We start from the raw sequence: 23,884 nt of genomic DNA on the forward strand, positions 1-23,884 counted from the left end.
AGGGCAGGCTTTGAAGATCTTCAGTAGAAAGAGACACCACCGAGCAGGTCCCCAGGTCGTGTGTGAGCACAAGGCCAGGCCCTGAGGCTGGAGAGGAGTTGGCAGGGGCTGGGGGGACGACAGACACCAGCTCCCAGGACCTCTGCTCGCCCTTTGCCAGGAACAGCGGGAGCCAGCTGGCTTCACCCTCCTGACTGAGGCAGAGGAGCAGACGTGGAGACAGACAGGGCCAGGCCGTCCTACCCAGGGAGAGAAGAGGTGGCCCGTGGACTCCCAAGGCCAGGAAAGAGGACCTAGGCCAATAGACCAGAGCTTTATTGAGTTGCAGCTCAAAGGGCAGACAACTCGGGACACAGTCCAAGTCCCTACCAGAATCCAGAGCAGCCAGCCTGCTACCACGAGCTGAAGTCCCCAAAACCTCGGCTGGGCTTTTTCTTGGCCACGGGGACAGCTGCACTGGTGGAGGGCTCTTCCTCTGCTACCCGTTTCCTGGGGAGAGAAGCAGCAGACGAGAGCTGCCATGTGGGTACCAGGCCCCGACCCCCCTTCCTTCACCCTGCACCAAGGCGCCCCCAGCAGCCAGCTCATGCTGGTGCCCCCGGCTGCCCACCCCCCGGCGGTAAGTGCAGGGAGAGCACCGTGGAGACTCACGTGACCACCGGGCTGATGTACTTGCCCACTCCCTGGCGGTACGTCTGGGGGCCCTGGCTCCCCTGCTGGGGCTGGCTGGTCTTGGCTGTGCTCTCCAGGGCCGCTGCCTCCAGCCGCGTCTTCTTCCGCTCCTCAGCGATCTGTGGCAGGCAGGGGAGTGTCTGGCCTGGAGCCCTTGGGCCGGGTGGGGCTCCTGGGGACGGAACGGGCCCCGAGTGCCCCCCTCACCTTGGCGTCGGCTTCCTCGTAGGGGTCCACAAACACTGTGGTGGAGTCCATGCGAATCTCCTCCTGGTGGGGGCGGGAGGGGGTAAGCAGAGCCGGCGCATGCCCCCAGCCCGCCTAGGGCCTGCCCAGTGCCAAGCCTGAGGAGCAGCCCCCATGCTCCCGGGCACATACCTTAGGGCGGTCAGTTTTGGGGTCACTCTCCACATTCTCCATGGCCGTCAGTGTGTCAAAGCCTCCAACAACCCTGCAGCAGAGCGATGGGGCACCTGAGAATGTGCCCAGGGCAGGGCACCCCCAAAGGCCATGTTCCTGTGCAGGCCAGGGGCACAGAGTGGCTCCAGAAGGAGCCAGTAGGACCCAGAGATGAGGGGCGGGGTCCCCGGGCCCGGCTGGTGGCCAAGTCCAGCTGCCTGCCAGCTCTGTCAACAAGATTGATCGGGACCCGTCCACGCTCATAATGCCTGTAGCTGATTTTGTGCTACGACCAGAGATGGGGTGTGACAGAGACCATGAAGCCACAGAGCTGGAAATACCATCTGGGCCTTCACAGGATGGGTACCGAGCTCCAGACAGGAGATGGGGAGAGAGACAGGATGTGGCCCAGCTTTAAGATTCGGGACCATTCAAGGGAGAGCCTGAGGGTGCAGGCAGGGCGCTGGGTAGGCCACTGGGACGGGTCTCAGGTCCAGAGGGCCCAACTCCCTGCCCACCCCCATCCCCCGCCAGAGAAGCCCCAAGCCCCCACTTGTGCAGAGACACAGACGGGGCAAGTGGGAGCAGGCCCAGCCCAGGGGAAGGTAGCCGCCCACCCCCGACACACACAGACCTCATGTGCAGCTCCTTACCGCCCGAAGATGGTGTGCTTCCTGTCCAGGTAAGCGCAGGAGCGGAAGGTGATGAAGCTGGGGAAAGAGGGATGGTCAGGGAGAGCCTGCGCCTCCCCACCTGCCTGCCTCGGCCCCCTACCAGGCCGTGCAGGAAGGGGCAGGGGCTCTGCCTCCAGGCCTGACCGCCGCCAACCTCCTACTGGGCCGACGCTGTGCCCACAGCCCGTCCCATCAAGAGACTGACTACAGGACCACAGACTGTAGCCCGGAAGAAAGGAGGCAACAAGCAAGAAGGGGTCCAGACACAGACACACGTGGGAAAGGGACACAAGGGCCAACCTCAAAAATCTTCATGTTTAATTTGGTATAAAAAGGGGCAAATTAGGGGGCTTCCCTGGTGATGCAGTGGTTGAGAATCCATCTGCCAATGCAGGGGACACGGGTTCAAGCCCTGGTCCGGGAGGATCCCACATGCCATGGAGCAACTAAGCCCATGCGCCACAACTACTGAGCCTGCGCTCTAGAGCCCAGAAGCCACAGCTACTGAAGTCCACGTGCCACAACTACTGAAGCCCGCGCGCCTAGAGCCCGTGCTCCGCAACAAGAGAAGCCACCGCACCACAACAGAGTAGCCCCTGCTTGCCGCAACTAGAGAGAAAGCCCGCATGCAGCAACGAAGACCCAACACAGCCAAAAATAAATAAATTAATTTTTAAAAAAAGGCAAATTAAACTCCCCGAGGACACGGATGTGAGAGCCGGCGGGTTGACTGGGGGGGGGGGGGCGCTAACCAGTAACTTCAGACATTAGACGGATGTACTTCGTGGCCACAAGGAAAACGTCTAAGTTCCAAACCAGGAGAGAGCGAAAAGAAGGAAACAAAAAGAAATAGAAGAAAAGACTAAGTAGAAAACAAATTAAGATCACCAGAAGCAGCACAGTGACTAGAAAGTTAAATACACTTAGGACTGTCAGGCTGAATTAAAATAAACCAAGATCTAGGTGTGTGCTGTGTAAGATACTGCTTTAAGACTTCAAGAATCTACAAGGCTAAAAGCAGAAGGATGGAAGCAGACAGAAGGGATACAGGCAGGAAGTGTGGCGATGGTCGCAACATGGAGCAGTCCCCAGAGAAGTGCAGCAATGCCCCCACATCCCCACAGCCCGTGCGGGACCGAGCTCCATCAACGCGTCAGCAGCTGCCCAGGGAGCACACGCCTTCCAAGCCCATCGGGCTGCCAGACGTCAAAAATCGCGGAATTGTGCATCCCCGACCTCCGGCCGCCAGGCAGGTCTCCTATTCTCACTTCTAACACAGTTAAAGAAACTCAAGAGAGAATGGAATAAACCTAAAGTAACAGGAGGAAAACAGAAAAACAACAAAAGGGAGACCAAGACATAACAGAAAGGAAATAAAGTCTAAAATTAGCTCTTTGAAAAGACAAAACACCCGATAATATTAGAAATAAAAAGAGAAAACCGCCACCAATCCAGCAGCGGTTTTACTGGCTATTTAAGCAGAGTTGGAAATAATAATAAAAGGTGACACCACCGACCCTGCCAACAGCACGCAGAGCACCCACCCAGCCCCATGGGGCTAAGAAACCTGCCACATAGCCCTGCCAGGATGAGAGAGACGGAACCACCAGCCACCAGCAAGCAGTGGGCGGGGGACGCACAGGCCGATAAGAAAGGAGAGAACAGAAACCAGGAAGAAGCAATTCGAAGTAGAAACTGAAAATAACTACAGAGAAAGTGAGAGCAGAAAACCCTTGTAAGCCCTGAGGAAGAACGGACACAGATGTGGTCAGGGATGGGGAGAGAGGGGGATGCATGGACACAGGCTGAGAATCCAGAGATGGGTGAGTCCCATTCCAGCAAAATGTGAATCAGTGCTTGGCCGGAGCAGCAAAGCCCACCTAAGGGTCAGCAGGACGCTCTGCGGCCGTCCCTGCCCAGCGAGGTCACAACAGCTGCCTCACCTCCAAAGCTGGTCAGCTGTCCCCCCAGAAGGTGCCAGCCACCTCGCCCCATGGGCAGCTCCCACGGTACTCGGATCCCCATCAAACCTGCACAGATGACCCAGGCCGGCCCCCATGTGGAGGGAGCAGCAGTCTACAATCTTGGCCAGGACAGACACACGGACACAGCAGAAAGGCTGGCCCACAGCCTCCGGGAGAAAAACAGCATATGTTACAGTGACAGACGCTACAGGAAAGCATCTGCAAACTCAGCAACCTCGCTTGAAAAAGTAGGCCCAACAGCAAACCTGATCGGGTGACGCAACAGAGCCCATGTCCTCCCACACACAGCCTGATGGTGAGGGGACCATGTTTGCACCAGGAAGGAGAGGACATCCCCTCAAGCTGATAACGTGAATGTCTACGAAGCCTAAGACAGTTTCAGTAAACTACTGGAAATATAAGAGAATTTGATAAAGTGCCTAAATAATAGTTTTTCTCTACATGAAAAATAACCACCCAGAATTAGGGAAAAAAAAATCTGTTTACAAAAATATCACAAACTACAAAATCCTTAAGGAATTGCTTTATCCAGGAAGGCAAAGGACCCACGTGAAGAAACTGTAAAATCGCATTAGAAGATAGAAGACATCCAAGGAGAAGTCAAGGCACATCCTTAGATGGAAACTACCCCACGCACGTCCGTTGTTCCAAAGCACACGTCACAAAAAAATTTTTTTAATTAAATAAATAAATAAAACACACGTCACATCGCTCCAGTTAAAATAAAATTCAGATTAGAGAATAAGCAATCAAAGCCAAAGCAACGTGCAAACAAATAGTGAGGGTGGACCTCCTGGAACTCACTGCAGAGCCCAGTGCGGAGCTGGTGTAAGCAGGTTAAGTGTAACGTTGGCGGAAGGAACAACAAACAGAGTGAGAGCCAATTCCCACAGGAAGGTGCCGAGTGCCGGGGCACGAGGAGGACGACCCGAGGCCCTCATGGCTGGCGGGAATTGCCTTCTCTGTGGGAAGCTCTCTCAGGGGCTCCGCTGGAGGATGAGCAGGGAAATCACTGGGAACAAGTCACCTAAGACAGGGGACCACCCATCAGGCAGGAGGGCGTGTTCCGCCCTTCGGGGGCCCCTCCCCACTCCACCAGTGCCCGCAATGGCCGAGGGGCCAACTAGCTACCTGACAGACTGTGACGGGCATCCTGACTGTTCAGTTGCCAGCAAGGCTGCCATCCACCTGGGGAGGGGACTGCTCTGAGTGACACCAGCACAACTGGGAGGAAACAAACGCTGTGCCCACGTCACACACAATCACCATGGACAAGTGAGATCCCAAAACCAAAGCCTTCCACAACTTCCCCGAGACACACGCACGATGGCACTGGGGACTCCTGAAGCACAAGTGGAAATGCCACAGGAGAGATGTAAAAACATGTGCCACCTTTCCCCGAAATTTTTAAAGTCTGGGAAAATATCTGGAACACAGGTAAAAAATTAAGGATTTTTAAGAATCATGAATCAAGAAACGTAGATGAACTCATAAAGCTCCTAGAGAAGGCTGAGCGGGAGAGAAACACTCCACCTGGGGCCCCATTCCACCAAGCCAGGCGGCTCTGCAGGTGAAGCCAGCAAAGGTGCATGCGAGCCGCCACCCAAACCGTCCTCGACGCGCCATCAGTGGCCATGTGGCCCAAACCAACCTCCGCAGGCAGCGTGTGGCTCCTGGGAAAACACTCTCCTCTGAGGCCCTGCAGCTCCCCTGCGCCGCCCCCCACCTTCCACTGACACTTGGACACAGGCCCCCACCCCCCAGACACTTGGACACAGGCCGCCCAAGCCTGTACATCTAGCCTGTTCTCACCCTCTCAGCACCAAAACTTAGACCTACTAGGACCAAGGTGGGTGACCCGGGCATCTAACGCCAAAACACTCACAGCAGAATTCCCGACCCCTCACTGGGTCTCTGCCCCCCGGCCAGGAATCCACATCCACACCCACATCTGGTGCCGCCCTGGCCTGTCGCAGGCACCACCACGAGGCGTGGGGTTGCCGGCTGACTCGTTTTATGTGCAGGTGCACAGGCCCAGCGCTCAGGCAGGTCTGCGCGTGTCCCCACACTTTCTGGATTGGATTCGGGGTCAGGGGCACAATATGTAGGGCGAGGCTGACGGAGAACGTGCAGGAGCCACCCCCTCCCCGGGCCCCTCCCATGACCGCCCATTGACTCACAACTGAGACTTGTTGGTGTTGGGCCCCGAGTTGGCCATGCTGAGGACACCGCGGCCCGTGTGCGAGAGGTTGGGCCGGAACTCGTCTCGGAAGGGCTTTCCCCAGTACGACTCCCCCCCTGGAGGAGGAGGGGGCACGTGGCAGCAAGAATGACCAGGTCCCAGCTGAGCGCAGCTCTTGGGATGCGGCCCAGCTCAAAAACCCGTGCACAATCCCTGGGGTCCTCATCACCAACCCCCCCCCCCGCAGGACACCCCCGCAGCCCCAGGGCCCTCAGAGCCCCTGGTTAGGGCCCGGCCCACAGAACAGGGAGTAAAGTGCCAAGGAGACGGGTGGTTCCTGCTCACACCACACAGGGTGAGGGATGAGCTGGCCCAAGCAGCTGGCAGGCTAAGGGGGGCTTTGGAGGGGCAGCGTCCAGGGTGGGGCCCAACCTCCACCCACTGTAGGCCCCCTTGGTCTGTGGACAGAGGGGGTGCCCCTGGAGGCCCAGTGGGAGGTAACGTGCCCCCAACCCTTCATCTGTGGCTGAGGCCTCACAACCACCTTGGAATGAGGAAACAGCACGTGGGGCTATCAGAGTCCCCACGCCCCTGCCCTCAGAGACTGTGGCGCAGCCAGAGTTCCCAGGGGCCCAGCACGAGCACCTACCTGTGCCTGTGCCCGTGGGGTCACCCCCCTGTATCTGCAGGAAGAACCAGCCAGTGAGAAGCCGTGCCCATGAGCCTCAGCCCCCCTGCCCCCCGTCCCCCAGCTGCTCCTGGTGAGAATGGGGCCCTCCTGGTTCACCCCTGGGAGGCCTGGTGTGGCCAGCTGGCCCCCGGGCACACGTGGGTCACTGCAGGACTCCGCACGTGGGCACTGGGAGGCTGGCGCACAGCACTCACCACGAAGTTTCGGATGGACCTGTGGAAGAGGGTGCCATCGTAGTACTGCTTCTTACAAAGCTTGATGAAGTTCTCACAGGTTTTTGGCGTCTACAAAAAAGGCAAGGTGCTCCGCTGAGGCACATGGCGGCCAGGGAAGGGTACCGAGGACCCCCAGGGCCCTTGGGCAGTGGAAGGCGGCCCCGACAGTGAGGAAGGACTTGCAAGGCCCAGCAGCCAGGCACTCGCAGGCGGCCACCTCACCCACCAGGTCGCAGTGCAGCTCCAGGTTGAGGTCACCCAAGTTGGTGTGCAGCCGCACGTAGCCCTTCTTCTTCACGAACTGGTAGCGCAGCACGTCCTCATCAATGGCAGCTGCAAGCAAAGGCCTGAGCTGCCTGCCTGCCTGCCTGCCCGCGTCCCGGAGCCCCCAGGGGCATCGGGGAGGGTGGGGCAGCGGGGCCTGACGGCTCCTCGATGTAGGGAGGGGAGGGCTGGGGGGAGGGGGGCCCAACCAGCCAAGAACAGGAGAGGAAGGGGGCTTGGGGGCAACGCCAAGGTGGGACTTGGGCTGGAGCCTGAGGTGGGGTGGCCCCAGCATGGGGAGGGCCTCCCATCACCAGGGAGCCCCCTGGACAGCCGCCCCTATCCCAAGCACAAGCCCACTTTCAAAAGGGGCCGTGCCTGGCCACTCCTGAGTTGCCCACGAGCCCACAAAGCCCAGGCGCGACAGAGCAGCGCTGAGAAGGGCATGGACGAGGGCACCCCACCCTTGGCCGCTGTTAACGCTGGTGGTGGAGACAAAGGCCACTACCTGCTTCATGCGTGGTCTCGGGAACCATGGCAGTGGAGGTGAAGGAGGCGCTGACCTTCCCGGTGGAATAGTGGGCCTGCCAAGAAACCACGGTGGCTCCTCAGCCCGAGGCCACCCCGCTGCTCAGGCCCTGCTTGGTGCCTCTCCTCCAGGAAGGTGTCCCTGACCACCACCCACAGGCACCTGCAGGGGTCTACCAAGGGGGACAGGACAGCCCAGCCCACACTGGCCTCTCCCCAAGGGCCCAGGGAGCAGGGGCACAGTGAGCCAGCAGCCCATGGGTCTCAACTGGGCTGAAGGCCTGGCTGCCAAAGCTCTCACGTTAAGTGAAACCCAGAAAAACACACCAGGCAGAGCCTGGGCATCTCTGGGGTTCAGAGCACCAAGAACTGGAGCTTCTTTTTAAATGTGTTAAGTCCCTACAGGAAAAAATAAGCCTCAATAAACGATTTTTTTCCTTCTAAACAGAAGGACAAAAAAGTTTCTTCCCATGAGAAAGAAATACACCAAAATTCTAAGAACCATCGTGTTAGAGCTGGGATTAGATCATAAACAACAAACCTTCTTCTTTTAGCACCCTTAGTTTTCTGGACAGTTCTTTAGGGGGGCACCTCAGAGGTCCTCCCTCCCAGGGTCCCCCAGCCCCAGCTCACCAGGTCCTGCCTGAATAGAGGAAGGGGGGCTTGACAAGCCAGGGTGCAAATCCTGGTGCCCTCACTGCCAACTGGGGGTCCCAGGACCAACCGTGGGCTGTGTCGGATGAGAAGGTAAGGACGGGTGCCAGGTACCCCCAGTACCACTGGCTCCCTCCCCCCAGCAGCTTGGCACCCCTGAGGTTGCTCTGGGCACCGAGTAACCAGCTTCGCAGGGCAGTGACTCTGCCCATACCCCAGGCAGCTGTGGGGCGAGGAACCACTGAAGCTACCGGGCAGCTGTCCACCTAGCACATCCGCTCCGGGCCGGCCACACCTGTCCGTGGCCCCAGGTTTGCCGGGCCAGCCTCAGTGCAGCCCCATCCCCAGGAGTGCCCCAAGGGGCAAAGAGGGCAGCGGCAAGGCCTGCTGCCTACTCACAGCGTTCAACCTGTCCACCTTTGTCTTCTCGGGGACCTTCATGGTGGCCGCCAGCATCTCGTCCCCTTTGAACTCCTTGTAGAGCTCCTGCAGCGTCTCTCGGGTCTCCGTGTTCGTGTTTTTCAAATAATAAGATGGGTCCTGCTTGGCCTTTTCTTCATCTACAAAACAGCACAGTCGCCCTGAGCAGCCGAGACCCAGCAGCATCCCCAGATGTTGTGACGGGGACAGGAGGCCAGAGCCACTGAGCCCCGGCCGGGAAACGAGTCTGAAGTGACCAGAGCTTCTGTCACAGTCACAGCCTCCTGGTCACAACAACCCAGGGAGGACCCAGTGGGGGAAGAAAGAGCGAGGCCACTGCCCTGTCCCCAGACCGGCCCCAGCCCCAGGGGTCACAACCTCGCATCACAGGACCCCTGGCCACGAGAAGTCACCACCCTTCATGGGACCCCCATACCCACCCAGCGGCCGGCACGAATGGCCCATCCCTGTGGTGGGACACAATCTCTGAGGAGAAGGCCCATCCAGGCCCCCGAACACATGGGAAAGAAAGCAGCTCTGAGAGACCTAGAGCCAAGTCCTGACGGTGCGGGGGTGGCAGGGAGATGGCCAGGCCGGGCACCATGGTGATGGCCCGGCTGGCACCGACATGTCTGGCCCCCGATGGCAGGCATGGGCCAGGGTGTTCTGCCAACCCCAGCACAGAACAATGGAGCGTGGGCTCAGGAAATGCAAGATCTGTGAAAACCTGGGTGAGACTCCCAGACACTCAAGCCCCAGGGAGGTAGGGGCTTCACCCAGGAGCACAGGCTCTTCTACCTAAGTCCCTGGCACCCGGGCCAGCCCTGGCCATACATACCTGGGTCTATTATTTTCATGTTATTCTTAACATGAAAGAAGTTGGAGACATTGAATTTGTCCAAACTGGTGGGGTCCTATGGCAAAAAGAACACATGTGGCAGTGAGCCTAGCACCACAGCCAGACCCATCCTGGGCCGTGTGGCTGCTGGGCAGCAAAGGACGGGTGGACCGGCAGAGGGACCAGGCTGGAGGGGAGAGGCTGGGGGCTGCATGGGCATTGGCAGGTCAGCAGGGACTGTGCCCTGTGCAGGGTGACGAGCAGGGGTGGGGCAGGGACAGTGGCACAGATGGCGGCTCAGCCAGCTGCGTACCCTTCTCCCCGCACACAGCCGAGCACCCTTGGCTGTTAGCGCGGGACGTGGGGTGCCCACCTCCAGGCCTCCTGCAGGCTGCCCCCCTTCAGCCCGGCTGCCAGACTGACCCCACGGTCTGCCCTGGGGACAGCGAGCCCATCACTGGGGAGAGCCATGCACCGGCCTCTGATTAGAACGGGATGAGCCACACAGGAGGATCTAGACACCCTGATTTTCTAGGGCCGGGTTCTCATGAACTCACTCGGGGCTCTGACACCTACAGGCACACCCTACACTCGCCCCTGGGTCCTGAGCACACCAGCCCCAGCCCTCAGGCCTGCAACGGGGCTGCTGGGACATGGAGGTGGCTCTGGGGGCAGAGACGAGGGCCCTGACATGGCAGGGGCGGCCTCAGAGGGGAGCAGTGAGCCCCGGACTGAGCAGGCTGCCTGTGTGGAGGCCCAGGGTGACTGAGGGCAGGGAGGGTGGGAGGGGCTCTGCCAACGGCCGGGACAGCTGGGAGCTACACAGGCAGGGGGCTGCGAGACCACTGAGGCAGGAGGAGCCAAGGTCCTGGGCGGGTGGTCCCTGGGCAGGCAGGGAAGGGGACACCCACCTGTAGGGTGATGATGTCCTGCCGGGAGAAGGGCTCGTCGGTCAGCAGGTCTCGGAAGTTCTTGGCCTTGATGTTTAGCTGCTCCACCGCCTAAAGCCAGGAGAAAGTCCGCTGTCACGTTGCCTGCCCCCCGACCTGGCAGCCCAGAGCCCACCCAGAGGTAGGGAAAGGACCAAGTGGGGGGGGACAAGTATGTGCCACCAAGGGGCGGGGCTTCCTGCGCCCCAGACAGGTTGCTGTTGTCACACATCTGTCTCCCAATGAGCCACCCGAATCCATGACCCCAGAGCCCCGCGGGGCCAACCTCCATGGATGGGCATGAAAAAGGCTTAGGGAGGGTTTCCCGCATCATGGGGCCACAGCCCTGCCATCTGCACCCAGCCCAAAGCAGGCCCAGAGCAGGACGGGTGTGGAAATCGGGACCCCCCCCCCACAACATGTGATCCCCTGGGGCGGCACTAGGAACTGAGGTCCCTCCAAGGTCTTTGCCGATGCCTGTGGGGGGCACCAGGGAACAAGGACCTGCTCAGTGGGCAGAACTGCCCCGGTCCAGTCTGGAGGACACGAGCAGGCCCTGCCATCTCCTGGATGCGCCGGTGGCTCTCACCCCATGAGCCGGCCTGGGGCTCCCCAAGGACCCACCTCGTGGGCGTAGACGTTGCCAGTGGTCCTGATGGCCACGATGTGGCTGTTGTTGGTGAAGACGGTGAACAGCACAGGGCAGTGGTACTTCCCTGGAGAGGAGGCACACACCCAAGGTCAGAGAGCCAAGGTCAGAGAGCCAAGGTCAGAGAGCGGGAGAGGCGGAATCCTGCGTCAGCACAACTAGGGCGACCCGAGGGACAGCCCACAGCTCAAGCTCCTCCTCCAAGAGCATGAATTCCCATTCATCCCGCAAGACCCAACCCCTGCAGGGTCTTCCTCAGCAAAGTCGGCCTTGTCAGCCCCCAGCCTACCTGGCCTCCCTCTCCACCTCGGGCATCCGTCACCCTTGCCCACCCACCAGTAGCCCATCCTTCAGACCCTGCCTCGTCCCCGTACCTCCTGCGTCCCTCGCCTGGGTTACTGCAACCAGCCCCGGCTGCCCTCCGTGCCCTGCCCCACCCCACCAACACCCGCCCACAGCCAGGGAGCCTGTTCAAGTCCCAGCAAGAACACTGCAGAAAGGGGAACACTTAGAGATGAAAGACCTTGAGTTGTATGGACTCTAAAAATCCTGATTTCAAAACTACAAAAAATAATTATGAGAGCATTCTGGAAACTTGACCACTGGCTGGACAATCAATGATACTACGGCATTCCTACTAACTTTTTAGATGTGACAACGGTATTGTGGTTATTATTTCTTAAATCTTTAGCTTTTAGAGATGCACACTGAAGTACTTAAGCACAAGATAGTATGACGTCAAGGATCTGCTTAAAATCACCTGAGTAGGTGCAGAATGCGAGCATAAGTAAAATCAGACACGTTGACAATGGATGGGAGCTGAAGCTGGGGATGGATATGGGGGAGTCACACAGTAATTCTACTTTCTTTTTTTTTGGCCACACCACGGGATCCTAGTTCCCAGACCAGAGATCAAACCTGGGCCCCCCACAGTGGAAGTGCAGAGTCCCAACCACTGGACTGCCAAGGAAGTCCTGAATTCTCTCTACTTTCACATCCCTGAAAATGTCAACTTGGGACTTCCCTGGTGGCACAGTGGTTAAGAATCCGCCTGCCAATGCAGGGGACACAGGTTCGAGCTCTGGTCCAGGAAGATCCCACATGCCGTGAAGCAACTAAGCCCGTGTGCCACAACTAGTGAGCCTGTGCTCTAGAGCCTGTGAGCCACAACTACTGAGCCCACATGCCGCAACTACTGAAGCCCACACACCTAGAGCCCATGCTCTGCAACAGGAGAAGCCACCGCAATGAGAAGCACGCCCACCGCAATGAAGAGTAGCCCCTGCTTGCTGCAACTAGAGAAAGCCCACATGCAGCAATGAAGACCCAATGCAGCCAAGAATAAATTAATTAACAAAAAAAAATAGAAAGAAAATAAATGATGCTGTCTTTAAAAAAAAAAAGAGGACTTCCCTGGTGGCACAGTGGTTAAGAATCTACCTGCCAATGCAGGGGACATGGGTTCAATCCCTGGTCTAGGAAGATCCCACATGCCACGGAGCAACTAAGCCCGTGTGCCACAACTGCTGAGCCTGCGCTCTAGAGCCCGCAAGCCACAACTACTAATCCTGCATGCCACAACTCCTGAAGCCCACGCGCCTAGAGCCCATGTTCTGCAACAAGAAAAGCCTGAACACTGCAACGAAGAGCGGCCCCTGCTCGCCGCAACTAGAGAAAGCCCACGCGCAGCAACGAAGACCCAACGCAGCCAAAAATAAATTAATTTAAAAAAAAAATTTTAATTAAAAGACAAAACAAAGCCAAAAAAAGGCAATCTCTAGATCAAAGTTAGTAAATTTTTTTTTTTAGTAAAAATTTTAAAAAAGGCAAAGTTAGGTCAGATCTTTCTTGCTGTAATCTCTGAGTTCTCCCGTGGCCACCCGAGCCCCACATGACTGCTCTGCACCCCATCCCACCTGACTCTGGACCACAGACCCTGCTTCCCGCTCCGCTCACCCTGATGCAGCAACACTGGACTCCTGGCTGTGCCTCGGGGCCTTTGCACAGGCTGAGCCCGTTGCCTGGAATGGTCTCTCCACATCCCCACAGGGCTCCCCTCCCCTGCCCTTCCTCCCCCTCCCCCCAGATTTATACTCAAACCCTGTCAGCGAGTCGTCCTGTGACCCTCTCTCACCCTGCTTTACCTCTGACCTGTTACATGCAGCACCTGACGCACTACAGTGATCTCATTTCCAATTTCCTCCCTCCCTTTTGTTCCAGGAGAGACCCGGCCTGTCTTGGTCTTCACACACAGCAGGCACTCAGTAAACACTTGTGAAGGAGACACACCGAGGGCCTCCCCGAATCACCCGCTCTCAGAGCAGGGAGCCACATGGCACCCAGGGACCATCCATGGGGTGCTGTGCTCCTGGTCACCAAGGCCCGCTTGCTCGTTCACTGCCATCTGGCACCTGCTGGGAGCCAGGCCAGCCTCAGCTGCTCCAGCATCTCCCGGAACACACTCGCCCAGTGAGCCCCGACACCGATCTCAACCACAGCACCCGCACGCGCCCAGGGCACGGCGCCAGGCCCACAGAGAACCGAGAACAAGGTGGGTGTCCACGGAGGTCGCCTTGGCGCAGGCGTCTGGCCAATGAGAACAATGGAGGGTGTGGAGGAGTGCAGAGCAGGACCCCAGTCCTGGACTGGGGCTTTATGACCAGTGCCAAGTGGAAACCAGCCCAAGAGCCACCTGGCAAATCCGTCAGACCCCCCACACCCACTGCCCGGCCGCCTGCCCTGGGCCGCAGCCTGAGCAGCTTGTCTCCAGCGATGACTGGACCAGAGCCACAGCCAGGCAGGGCCTGTCTCCCGTGGGGCCCAGCTGGACTCATAAAGGCCACCGGAGGCCCACACGGCCCAAGTGCCCTTGTGGGAAGAAGTGCCCCAAGACGGAGGTTTCACCCCCACCCCAGCTTTAAACTATCTGGACCTGGGCTTCCCTGGTGGCGCAGTGGTTGAGAGTCCGCCTGCCGATGCAGGGGACACGGGTTCGTGCCCCGGTCCGGGAAGATCCCACGTGCCGCGGAGCAGCTGGGCCCGTGAGCCATGGCCGCTGAGCCTACGCGTCCGGAGCCTACGCGTCGGGAGCCTACGCGTTGGGAGCCTACGCGTCGGGAGCCTGTGCTCCACAACGGGAGAGGCCACAACAGTGAGAGGCCCGCATACCGCAAAAAAAAAACAACAACTATCTGGACCTTTAAGAAAAAATTATTAGCCTTTGAGAAATCAAAAGCAAGCCTCCAGCCTGATCAGAAAGGAACAAAAACTTGGTGAGAGGCGGGGGCCTCGGGTCCTGCGGGCCAATCCTAAAACTGACTGTAAAGAATTACTCACCTTCACTGTTCTTTGCAAAGTTCAGCTTGATCAGGGACCTCCCGTCCAGTTTCTGAAAAAAGCGTAATTAATAATAACAAGTAACTCACATGAAAAAGGGCAGAGGCATCTGAACAAACTTTTTGGCCAAATCAATATCTCCTCAGCTGGGCAGTGGGGACCCAGGCATTTGCCCTGCTGTTCTGCTGTGTGACGACCCAAGAAACACCAGGCACTACAACATGGGGGAAGAGGAGTCAATACACGCAAATGCCAAGAGGGGATGGGACGGGATCCTTTCTCAAAACTTCTGGACTTCGTCTGCGGCTCACCTCTTCTCCAGGAACCTGGACAATAAAGCAAAGTCCAGCAGCTGGAGGAAAGCTGCCCAGTGGGGAGGCCTCTGTCAGAGGAAGCGAGGGGGCAGCAGGGAGACCCTGGATGGGGAGGCACAGGCCCTGCAGCAACCAAGGGCCAGCTCCAAGGGCCACGCGGAAGAGACGCCGGGCATCCTTCCGCCAGGGCCGAACCCAGTTCTGCCCCACGTCCTCCCTCCCCTGGCACAGTCCCTGCACCCAGCCCAGTGCCCACTCCCTGAGTCACCTCGGCCCTGCCTTCGTTAGCCAACCACCCCCACACACACACCTATGGACAGATGGTGGGTGCCCGCCCCAGGCACAGCCAACCCAGGGAGACCCACACGCAGCACCCTCCTCCCGGGGTCCCAGGAGGCGACAGGAGCTCACAGCAGCTGACACCACAGGGACGGTCCTCAGGGCCGCGGCGACTCTGGGCACAGGCCAGGAGGGGCACGGGCCCCACTTGAGGACGCACCACAGACTCCCTGACAGGACACCTGCAGCAGAGGTGATGGCTGGGGGCAGGCGATTGGCATGCTGTGGGGCTGGGGAGCACCCGGGGAGCGGCTGGCCACAGTAACCGAGGAGACCGAGGACAGGGGGGCCAGAGGTGGATCAGGAAACACGGGGGGCTGGGGGGCGATGGCAAAGCGCAGCCCCCACCGACAGAGGAGCGAGCCCCAGCCTCGACACAGCTGCAGCCTGATCCCAGGGGAGGCGGTGCATCCCGAAAACAAGGCTACCGCCCAGGGCCCCAGAGTACACATCCACCTCCAGAACACAGGTAACAAGCGCACAGCTGAGCAAAGACTGAACCCACGACACTTCACACGTCCGAGGCTGGTGACCAGGACCCTGCTCACACCCCTCTTCCACCTCCCTCCCTCACCCTAGCCTCACCGCACCCGGGTCCTCTTGGGCCTCCCCAAAGACGATGACAATGACAGCCTCTACTCTCCACAGGGCCCCCAGGGTCTGTCACAGAGCTGACCAGGCCTCATCCCGGCAGACAGGGCTCTGACTACCACCCAGCCCAGCTCCCAGCTCCGCAGTGCCAGTCACCACACTGCCCGCCACTCCCCCAACGCAGGCTGGACTTCTATCAGGCTGACACCCTGGGGGAGCCAACCTGGCTTCCAGGGTCTGCAGAAGGCCCTGCCCTCCCTGCTCGCCCACCTCTAGCCCCTGCACTGCACCTCCTCAGCCTGCACCCTAGCCCAGGCTCACCCAGCACCTCTTGCCCAGAAAGTACATGGCCCCTGCTGCCTCCCTGCTTCCACCCTCACTTCCCGGAGGTCTGGTCCCGACACAGCAGCCAGAGCCAGGCTTCCAAACAGGCCAGATCACAGCTCGCTACGGCTTAACCCATCTGGCCTCCAGCCCATCCAGAACGAAGCCAGGCTCCCTCCAGGGATGGCAAGACCCCCCCGATGTAACTCAGACTATCTGCCACCATCTCCCCTCGTCCCCAGGTCACAGCTTCCATAGCACTGCTCCACAGACGTCCCCAGGTCCCCCATCCTCCTCTGGTGAGCATCCCGTCCCACTCTGCTCACAGCGCCAGGCCCCATGCTGCACCCCTTTCTAAGGCTAACCCCTTTCTGTGAGTGAATGGGTGCAACCGAATAAATGTGGCAGAGGGAAGGCAAGCTGAGAAGTGAACAGAGAGCAGCAGGAGGAACGGAAAGTGGGCGCCCTGGGGCTTTACAACAAGGCATGCGGAGGGGCGGGGGGTGTCCAGCAGGGAAGTATGCTGGAACTCGACTCCAGATTCTCTCCTGCACCTGTACGTGTGACACATCAACAGCTGCTTAACCTAACTCTCCACAGAGTACACGTCACAGAACGCTGGTGCCCACAAGTTACATCACCCAAAGAGACAGGTGACTCCTAGAGCTGCCGAGGGTCTAGGACACGCATCTCCCCTGACACGCCGCTGATGAGAGTTTGGAACAGTGCGACTCCTCCAGGGGGCAATTTGCCAGGAGCTACCAAGCCGAAAACGCAGCCCCCAGCGTCCAGCAGTCCCAGGGGTACACTGCATGTGTGACCACCATCTGCAACAGCAGAACTCCAAATGCCCCCCCGAACTGTGCCACCACAGGAGGGCGCACGGACGCACTGACACCTCGGGGGTGGAAGCAAGGGGCAGTGGGGTCACCAATCAACTGCGTCCATGACCGAGGTAAGACAGATGCCTGCACATGTGCACACAAGTGGGGAACACTCCAGAAAGGACCGGTGTGGGTCCTCCACCACGTTCCTGTACCTGACACCTGGTGTTCACCGGCATCACCAAAGCTCCTGCACAGCCACCTACCTCTCCGTTGCTGGGGTTGGTCCCATACTTCTTAAGCCAAGGGACAATGTTCCTGAAGGGAAGAGGACAGTGCGCGTCAGTGGGAGGGCGGGTGCAGCCTGGCGACAGGGCCACAGTGCAGGGCGTCTGCCTCCAGGGGGAGCTGGGAAGGGGCTACACTCCACTTCACTTTTTGCCTCATCAGAGGAAACGGGGGAATATTTCTGGCTACATGGGCTTCAAAGTATGTTCAGGGTTTTTACTCTAGTTATGCATAAACATGGATAAATCACATTAACAGAAAAAGACGTACATACAATGAGATACTGGGCCAGAATCAAAAATCACATTTCCAGAGAATTCTGAATGACATAGGGGAAAAAAGCTCTCATCTGAGTGAAAAATGGATCCTGAACTATCTTCTACAGTATGATCTCAAACAGGTTACCACAAATACACTTCCAGAAGAAGAGCACTACAGATATTGACAGTGCTTTCCCTGGACAATGCAATTATGGCCAATTTTCCCTTTTCCTTTGCAGTATTTTGCAAATCTTCTAAACTGAATCTGAACTATGAGACAACTACAGAAGCTGGCTTACATTGGGACATAAAACTGAGCATAAAGCTTCAAAGGGAAGGACTAGGAAATTATGCGCCTCAACTATGGCTCTGCCTTCATGAAGTGAAAGCTACTCCGCTCATTAACACTCTAACAGGTACAGGGTGCGAATTAGAGCACTAGGGACCCCCACACGGGGAGAGGCCAACGCCCCTCCAGGCAGAGGTCACAGCAGCACTGCCACCCCATGCCTGAGGCCCATCCAGGGCTCCCAAGGCTGCTGGGACCTCGGTGTGTCCAGGCTCAGCACTGCCTGGAGCCCAAACACTCCAGCTGGCCCCACAGCCCCTTCCTGAGTGGGTGTCAACAATCTCACCACATCTGTTAGTCAGAAGTCAAGGGAAAACTCACAGCAAGTCAAAGACGACGCCTTCGGGGGTGCAGACCGGGTAGACAAAGGGCTGTAGAGAGAGACTGAGGAAGGACAGGGTCACTGCTGAGCACTGCCCCCTCCCATCGCAGGAGACTCTGGGGGCGCGGGGTTACCATGGTCTGGAGGAGCCCTGCCTGCTCCTGGCTGCACAGCAGGCTCCGTTCCCGCCATGTTTCCAAGGAGTGGGTAAGTGACTCAGACAAGACCTGACGCCCGGGAGCCCTGGGTAAGTTCCAGCGCAGGGATATGGGTGTCGAAGGCCACTTCCTGCCTCGTGGAGGGTCTGCTTAGGAAAAGCAGAGCCCACAGGTGGAGGAGGATGGTATCCAGTGGACTTCCTTGAGCCAATAACCTTTTCTTCTGGCATGGGGTCTCCATCACTAGTCATCAAGAGCCCTGGCTGACCTGGCTTGTTTGTGTATCAGTCACCTATGAGTTCGGTCAGCACAGGTCAGGCACCAGGACCTGGACAGCCTGGCAGCATTGGGGTCACCTCCCCGAATGCTGCCCCAGGGAGCCCTTGTGGAGAGTCCTCACCACCGCCCCCTCTGGCCCAACCTTCTACTCTAACCCAGTAGTACTGCTGGGGACTGACCAGAGCAGGACCCAACAACAAGGCAAGCTCCAAACAGCAAGACAGTGAACATGCATCTTCTCCTAACAGGGCCTGAAGGGCACATTCTCAAAGCACGTATTACCCAGAACCCAAGGTAGTTACAAAATGGGCGAGACACAGAGCAGAGACCTCTTGGAAGAACTGGGAACCAAAGATTTCCATCGAACCAATTTACAAGACTACATTTCCAGGAGGCTGATGACAAAACTGGTGGCGGTGGTGAGAAATGCAGCTGATGATGTCTGGGCCTCACTTGTTCTTACTTCCTGAGCCAAGCGAAACAGGTGAAGCCCTCACTCACCATGTGGGGAGCCTCCTGGAAGCCCTGGGCAGATTCAGCGGCTGCACCCCCAGCCTCCCCTGCCCCCTCACTGCCCTGTGGTATCGGCTGACCTGCCTCACCACAGTTGTGGGATCACCAGGAGAGCTTGGTCAGCTCTCAAAGGCTCACCCTGACCTATGGTATCAGAACTTTGGTCGGAGGGAGAGGAGGGCAAGATGGGGAGAATGCTGTGTAGACACGTGTGTCCAGGACAGAGCTGACCACTGCTCAAACCTGGGGAAACTCAAGCCCATGGGGACCACCAGACCTGCCCACTCCCCCAAGCCCCAATGTGTTGGGGTTCATTAGTCTAACAAGGGTGGGAGGAGACATCCAAGTGGCTGTGCAGCTGGGTCCCTCCCCGCCCCCACAGTGACCTGCATTCTCAGGGAAGGGGGAGGGGCCACAGTATCAGGACTCTCTGGGCTGCTGTTACTACTCAGACTCTGGACCAAAAGGAAAGCATGAAAGCCCTGGGCTCAGAGTCAGACCACTTCCTAGATGGGATACCTGGGAGAGGGAGCTCACTCTTCGAAGCACTGATTCTCTCAACTATAAGGCAGGCTTGATGACAGAGCCTACCTGCCTCTGTAGGTAAGAACAAGGTTAAAAAACAATGCACATAAATGGAGACACAGAACAAGCAGAAAACCATCATCATTTCTTTCCATTGCTAGGTCCCTTCTTCCAGTCCACAGAAGATCTGGGTGGGAGAACGCAGACAGAAGCTACACCTGCATCTCCAGGGATCAGATTCACTGTCAAACAGTTGAGTACCCGAGAACAGTCACGAGGGAAAGGTTAAACTCTCCAAACTCTTACCTGCAGTGGTCAAAAGGTAGACGACGAAAATCTGTTTGTGCGATATCTGTGTAAAATGAAAATAAAGGACAGAAAACTTACTCTGTAAAAAACTTCACGTATGTGCTCTATCAACAAGTCAACTACGTTTTAAGAAAAAGTGCATGTAAGTCACGGGGATGAAACGCACGGCATGGGGACTGTAGTCAATGATATCTTAAAAATTGTGTGGGGGGCTTCCCTGGTGGCTCAGTGGTTAAGAATCTACCTACCAATGCAGGGGAAACGGTTTGAGGCCTTGTGCAGGAAGATCCCACATGCCGCGGAGCAATGAAGCCCGTGCATCACAACGACTGAGCCTGCGCTCTACAGCCCGCGAGCCACAATTACTGAGCCCGTGTGCCACAACTACTGAAGCCCGTGCGCCTAGAGTCCATGCTCCTCAACAACAGAAGCCACTGCAATGAGAAGCCCACGCACTGAAACAAAGAATAGCCCCTGCTCGCCGCAACTAGAAAAAGCCCACATGCAGCAACGAAGACCCAACACAGTCAAAAATAAATAAAATAAATAAATTTTAATAAATAAATAATAATAATAATTGTGTGTAGTGACAGACGGTAACTAGACCTATTTTGGGTTTTGTTTTGCAATGCACAGAAATATCAGACCACTGCATTGTGCACCTGGAAGTCACTCAGTGTTACAGGTCAACAATACATCGATAAAAAAATAAAAATCTGTTAAGATTTAAAAAAAAAAAGAAAAAAACAAAAGAAAACGCTGATATAAATTACCCAGTGCAAAAATTGCTGTGTACTAATACCTTTCTCTAGACAGAACCAAAACGTGGGGTACATCAAGAAAGAGCTTAGAGGAAAAAGTACATACCCCAAGTGGGTTTCTGCCACAACCCTAACTAACACCCCTGCTGTGGGGCTCCCTCTTGGCTTTGCTTTCCAAGAGGCTGGGCCAGTTTTGCTTCCACCAGTGACCATGACAGTGCTCTTTTGACTGCAGCCTTGATAGCTTTAGGTATTATTGCTCTTTGCATTCTTTTTTTTTTAAATTTATTTATTTTTGGCTGCATTGGGTCTTTGTTGCTGCACGCGGGCTTTCTCTAGTTGCAGTGAGCAGGGGCTACTCTTTGTTGCAGTAAGCAGGCTTCTCATAGCGGTGGCTTGTCTTTGTTGCAGAGCACAGGCTCTAGGCACGTGGGCTTCAACAGTTGTGACATGTGGGGGCTCAGCAGTCGCGGCTCGTGGGCTCTAGAGCACAGGCTCAGTAGTTGTGGCACACAGGCTTAGTTGCTCCACGGCATGTGGGATCTTCCTGGACCAGGGCTCGAACCCATGTCCCTTGCATTGGCAGGCGGATTCTTAACCACTGCGCCACCAAGGAAGTCCCCGTTCTTTGTATTCTTTATTAACTTGACAGAGAAAATATTATTGTAACCTATGTTAAAAAAAATCACCAATATTAAACATTTTCTCCTATGTTTAGTGTATTTCCTCTTTTGTGAACTGTGTCCTCAACCCATTTGTCTACTATAGTTTCCATGTTCTTATTAACTGTTCATTTTTACACTTCCTGCATTGTGAAGACATCATTCCTTAATTATACCCACACACACACACCAAAAGGAACAGAAGGATTTCATGCCTTACCTGGTTTCTTGCCACCATAGAAGTGAGTGTATTCAGCACAGGTAATGTACCTGGAGAGAGAGATAATCTTACTACCACCTCTTTATAAAAAGAATAGTCTCTGGAAGTAAGAAGTTGATAACCGAAATCATTTCACTCATTTGGAAAATGCTTTTTTAACACGTACTATGTGTCAGGCACATAGTGAAAAAACAAGAGAACAAGGGGATACACAAACTAGTAAGCAAACCCAAACGGTCCTGCTCCAAAGGGCAGGGTTAACAATGAGAAGCAGCTGGCCACACGAAGACCTGGGGAGAGAGCTTTCCGGGGCAGAGGGACCAAGCCGACTAATCACGTATAAAAGCCCTGAGGCAAGGGCTTCCCTGGTGGCGCAGTGGTTGAGAGTCCGCCTGCCGATGCAGGGGACACGGGTTCGTGCCCCGGTCCGGGGGGATCCCACATGCCGCGGAGCGGCTGGGCCCGTGGGCCACGGCCGCTGAGCCTGCGCGTCCGGAGCCTGTGCTCCGCAACGGGAGGGGCCGCAGCAGTGAGAGGCCCGCGTACCGCAAAAAAAAAAAACCCCTGAGGCAAGAAAAGCTAGTGTGTTCCCAAAGAAGGGCAAAGCCACTGAAAAAGAGTGCACATGGGGGCACGGGGCCACTGATCATGGAAACGCAGGTGGTGGTCGTATCACAAAGGGCCTCAGGGGCCGTGGGAGGACTCTGGATTTGCTTCAGGCGGGATGAAAGGACCCTGATCCAGCATAAGTCCTCAAAGCATGACTCTGGCTACTGTGTGCAGAGAGTCAAGCAATAGGCAGCAGAAAACCAATCTGAGGGCGACTACAAAGGTTCAAGAAGGAGCTGGCATCAACTTCACCTGTGGGAGGACTGGTGGACGAGTGCGAAGCGGTCAATTCCTGGAAGAGCCAGCAGGACGTACTGATGGACAGGAGGCAGAGGGAGCTAAGGGAAACTCCCAGGCTTCTGACCCCCAGCGAGGAGAGAGCGGTGTGACCACTGAGATGGGAAAATGGGGGAGGAACAGGCTCAAGTGCTGAAAATCAAGAGTTGCTTCCCCGTGGGGCACACTGAATTCGAGAAGCCCATCGGATCTCCAAGTGGAGGTGTCCTAAGCAAGACTGGAGAGATCCCACCGGGCAGGATGTAAATGGAGAGGAAGCCTGGGGGAGGAGACGTAGGAGGTCCGGAACGGGGGGAGGAGGATCCAGTAGAAGAGACCAACAAAGAAAGACCCCTGAGGTAGCCTGAAAACAAAGAGTGTGGTGTCCCAGGCACCGTACAAGGGCTTCAGAGGGAGAGAGGCGGTCAGCCGCGTCCTACGCTGCTGAGAAGCCCAACAAAACGAGGACTGAGAATTGACTGACCCCCGGATGGAGTCGCACGGAAGTTACAGGATCACGACAAGAGCAGTGCAGCGGGCAGAGCCCGACTGGAGTGGTTTCAAAGGGAAAGCAGAAAACAGCCGATCGACACAGATGTTCCTCTTCTTGTCATAAAAAAAATCAAAGAAACTCGGTGGCAGCTGGTGGTGCCAGGTGGGTTTGTTTTAATTGGAAGGTGCTGTAGCCCGTGAGCAGGCTGGGGAGCGAGAACCGCGCCCGGGGAAAGCCGGCGGGGTCAGAGCTGGCGAGCGGAGGGGCCGAGGGGACAGGACCCCGAGAGACCCGCGCCTGAGGGAGCCGCCCCGCCGGGGGACGGCGGAGGCTCCCGGGGAAGTGACGTCGAGAGGGACTCGGCACGGCGCAGAGTGCGGACAGGCCCGCTCCCGGCGGCGGCTCAACTTACATCTTGTCCTTCTGGTGCTGTCGCTTCCCCATGATGGCGGCGGCGGCGGCGGCGGCGGCAGGACCAGCGAGCGACGGAAAACAACGGCACACAACTCACACCGCGCCCTCTCGGCCGAGCTCCGTAACTACTTCCGGGTATCTCGGACCCGCCCCGGAAGTAGGCGGTAGGCACGCCGGGAATTGTGGTTCCTGGTGCCCAGGCGCATGGCCGGCCGGCGCAGGCGGCTCCCTGGGTCCCTGGGCTGAGCTCGCGGTTGGCTCGGCCACGTCGGGGCTGAGCTGCTTCCGCCTCGAAACCCCGTCTTCCCGGGGGCCTCTAGCTGGACCGCCTCACCCAACCGGCCCCGGCTCAACGCCATCCCCGCCCAAACCCGCCCTGGATTCTCAGGTCTTAGGCCTGGAGCCCCAAGAACCCCCAGCCTCGGCCCCATCACCGCTCCCCGCCAGGCCGAAACCTCCAAAGCGACGTACACATTCCCTGCCTGCCCACTTACCGCCCATTTGGTCCCCACCGCCTGCAGGCCTCTCTCCTGGGCGGCCCAGGGGCCGGTGGCCATGAAGCCTGAAGGTCTAAAGCCCTGATGATCCCTTCGGTCTCTTCTGACTGACCCTTCCTTC

The 23,884-nt window shown here is 57.3% G+C and overlaps 1 protein-coding gene across 3 annotated transcripts; it reads right to left on the minus strand.

Annotated features, from left to right (window-relative positions):
- Nucleotides 1–112: 112 nt before the first annotated feature.
- Nucleotides 113–23,383, minus strand: PPIL2 (peptidylprolyl isomerase like 2). 3 transcript variants are annotated; one of them, XM_082667395.1, is made up of 21 exons: nt 23,265–23,383; nt 21,475–21,524; nt 19,829–19,874; nt 18,047–18,109; nt 17,095–17,146; nt 14,437–14,488; nt 11,076–11,167; nt 10,434–10,523; nt 9,523–9,598; nt 8,664–8,824; nt 7,591–7,666; nt 7,045–7,151; nt 6,798–6,887; nt 6,562–6,595; nt 5,911–6,028; nt 1,725–1,781; nt 1,051–1,123; nt 880–942; nt 652–791; nt 370–489; nt 113–239 (listed from the first exon to the last, which is right to left on the minus strand). In XM_082667395.1, exons 1-20 carry the CDS (start codon nt 23,294–23,296, stop codon nt 393–395), a joined length of 1,569 nt encoding a protein of 522 aa, XP_082523521.1. In that variant the 5' UTR covers nt 23,297–23,383; the 3' UTR covers nt 113–239; nt 370–392. The 3 variants fall into 3 exon arrangements, with proteins under 3 accessions (XP_082523521.1, XP_082523520.1, XP_082523522.1); XM_082667394.1 differs by lacking the exon at nt 113–239 and having other exon boundaries at nt 253–489; XM_082667396.1 differs by lacking the exon at nt 113–239 and having other exon boundaries at nt 285–489; nt 677–791.
- Nucleotides 23,384–23,884: the final 501 nt, after the last annotated feature.

The sequence above is a fragment of the Grampus griseus genome, assembly GCF_964374135.1.
Source record: "Grampus griseus genome assembly, chromosome: 12".
Classification (NCBI taxonomy): Eukaryota; Metazoa; Chordata; class Mammalia; order Artiodactyla; family Delphinidae; genus Grampus; species Grampus griseus.

Coding starts and splice junctions, on each gene's coding strand:
- PPIL2 (XM_082667395.1), bottom strand. CDS start 23,296: ATGGGGAAGCGACAGCACCAGAAGGACAAGAT. Junction 6,596..6,797: donor GGTCCATCCGAAACTTCGTG/GTGAGTGCTGTG, acceptor TTCTTCCTGCAG/ATACAGGGGGGTGACCCCAC. Junction 1,124..1,724: donor AAGCACACCATCTTCGGGCG/GTAAGGAGCTGC, acceptor GCTCTGCTGCAG/GGTTGTTGGAGGCTTTGACA.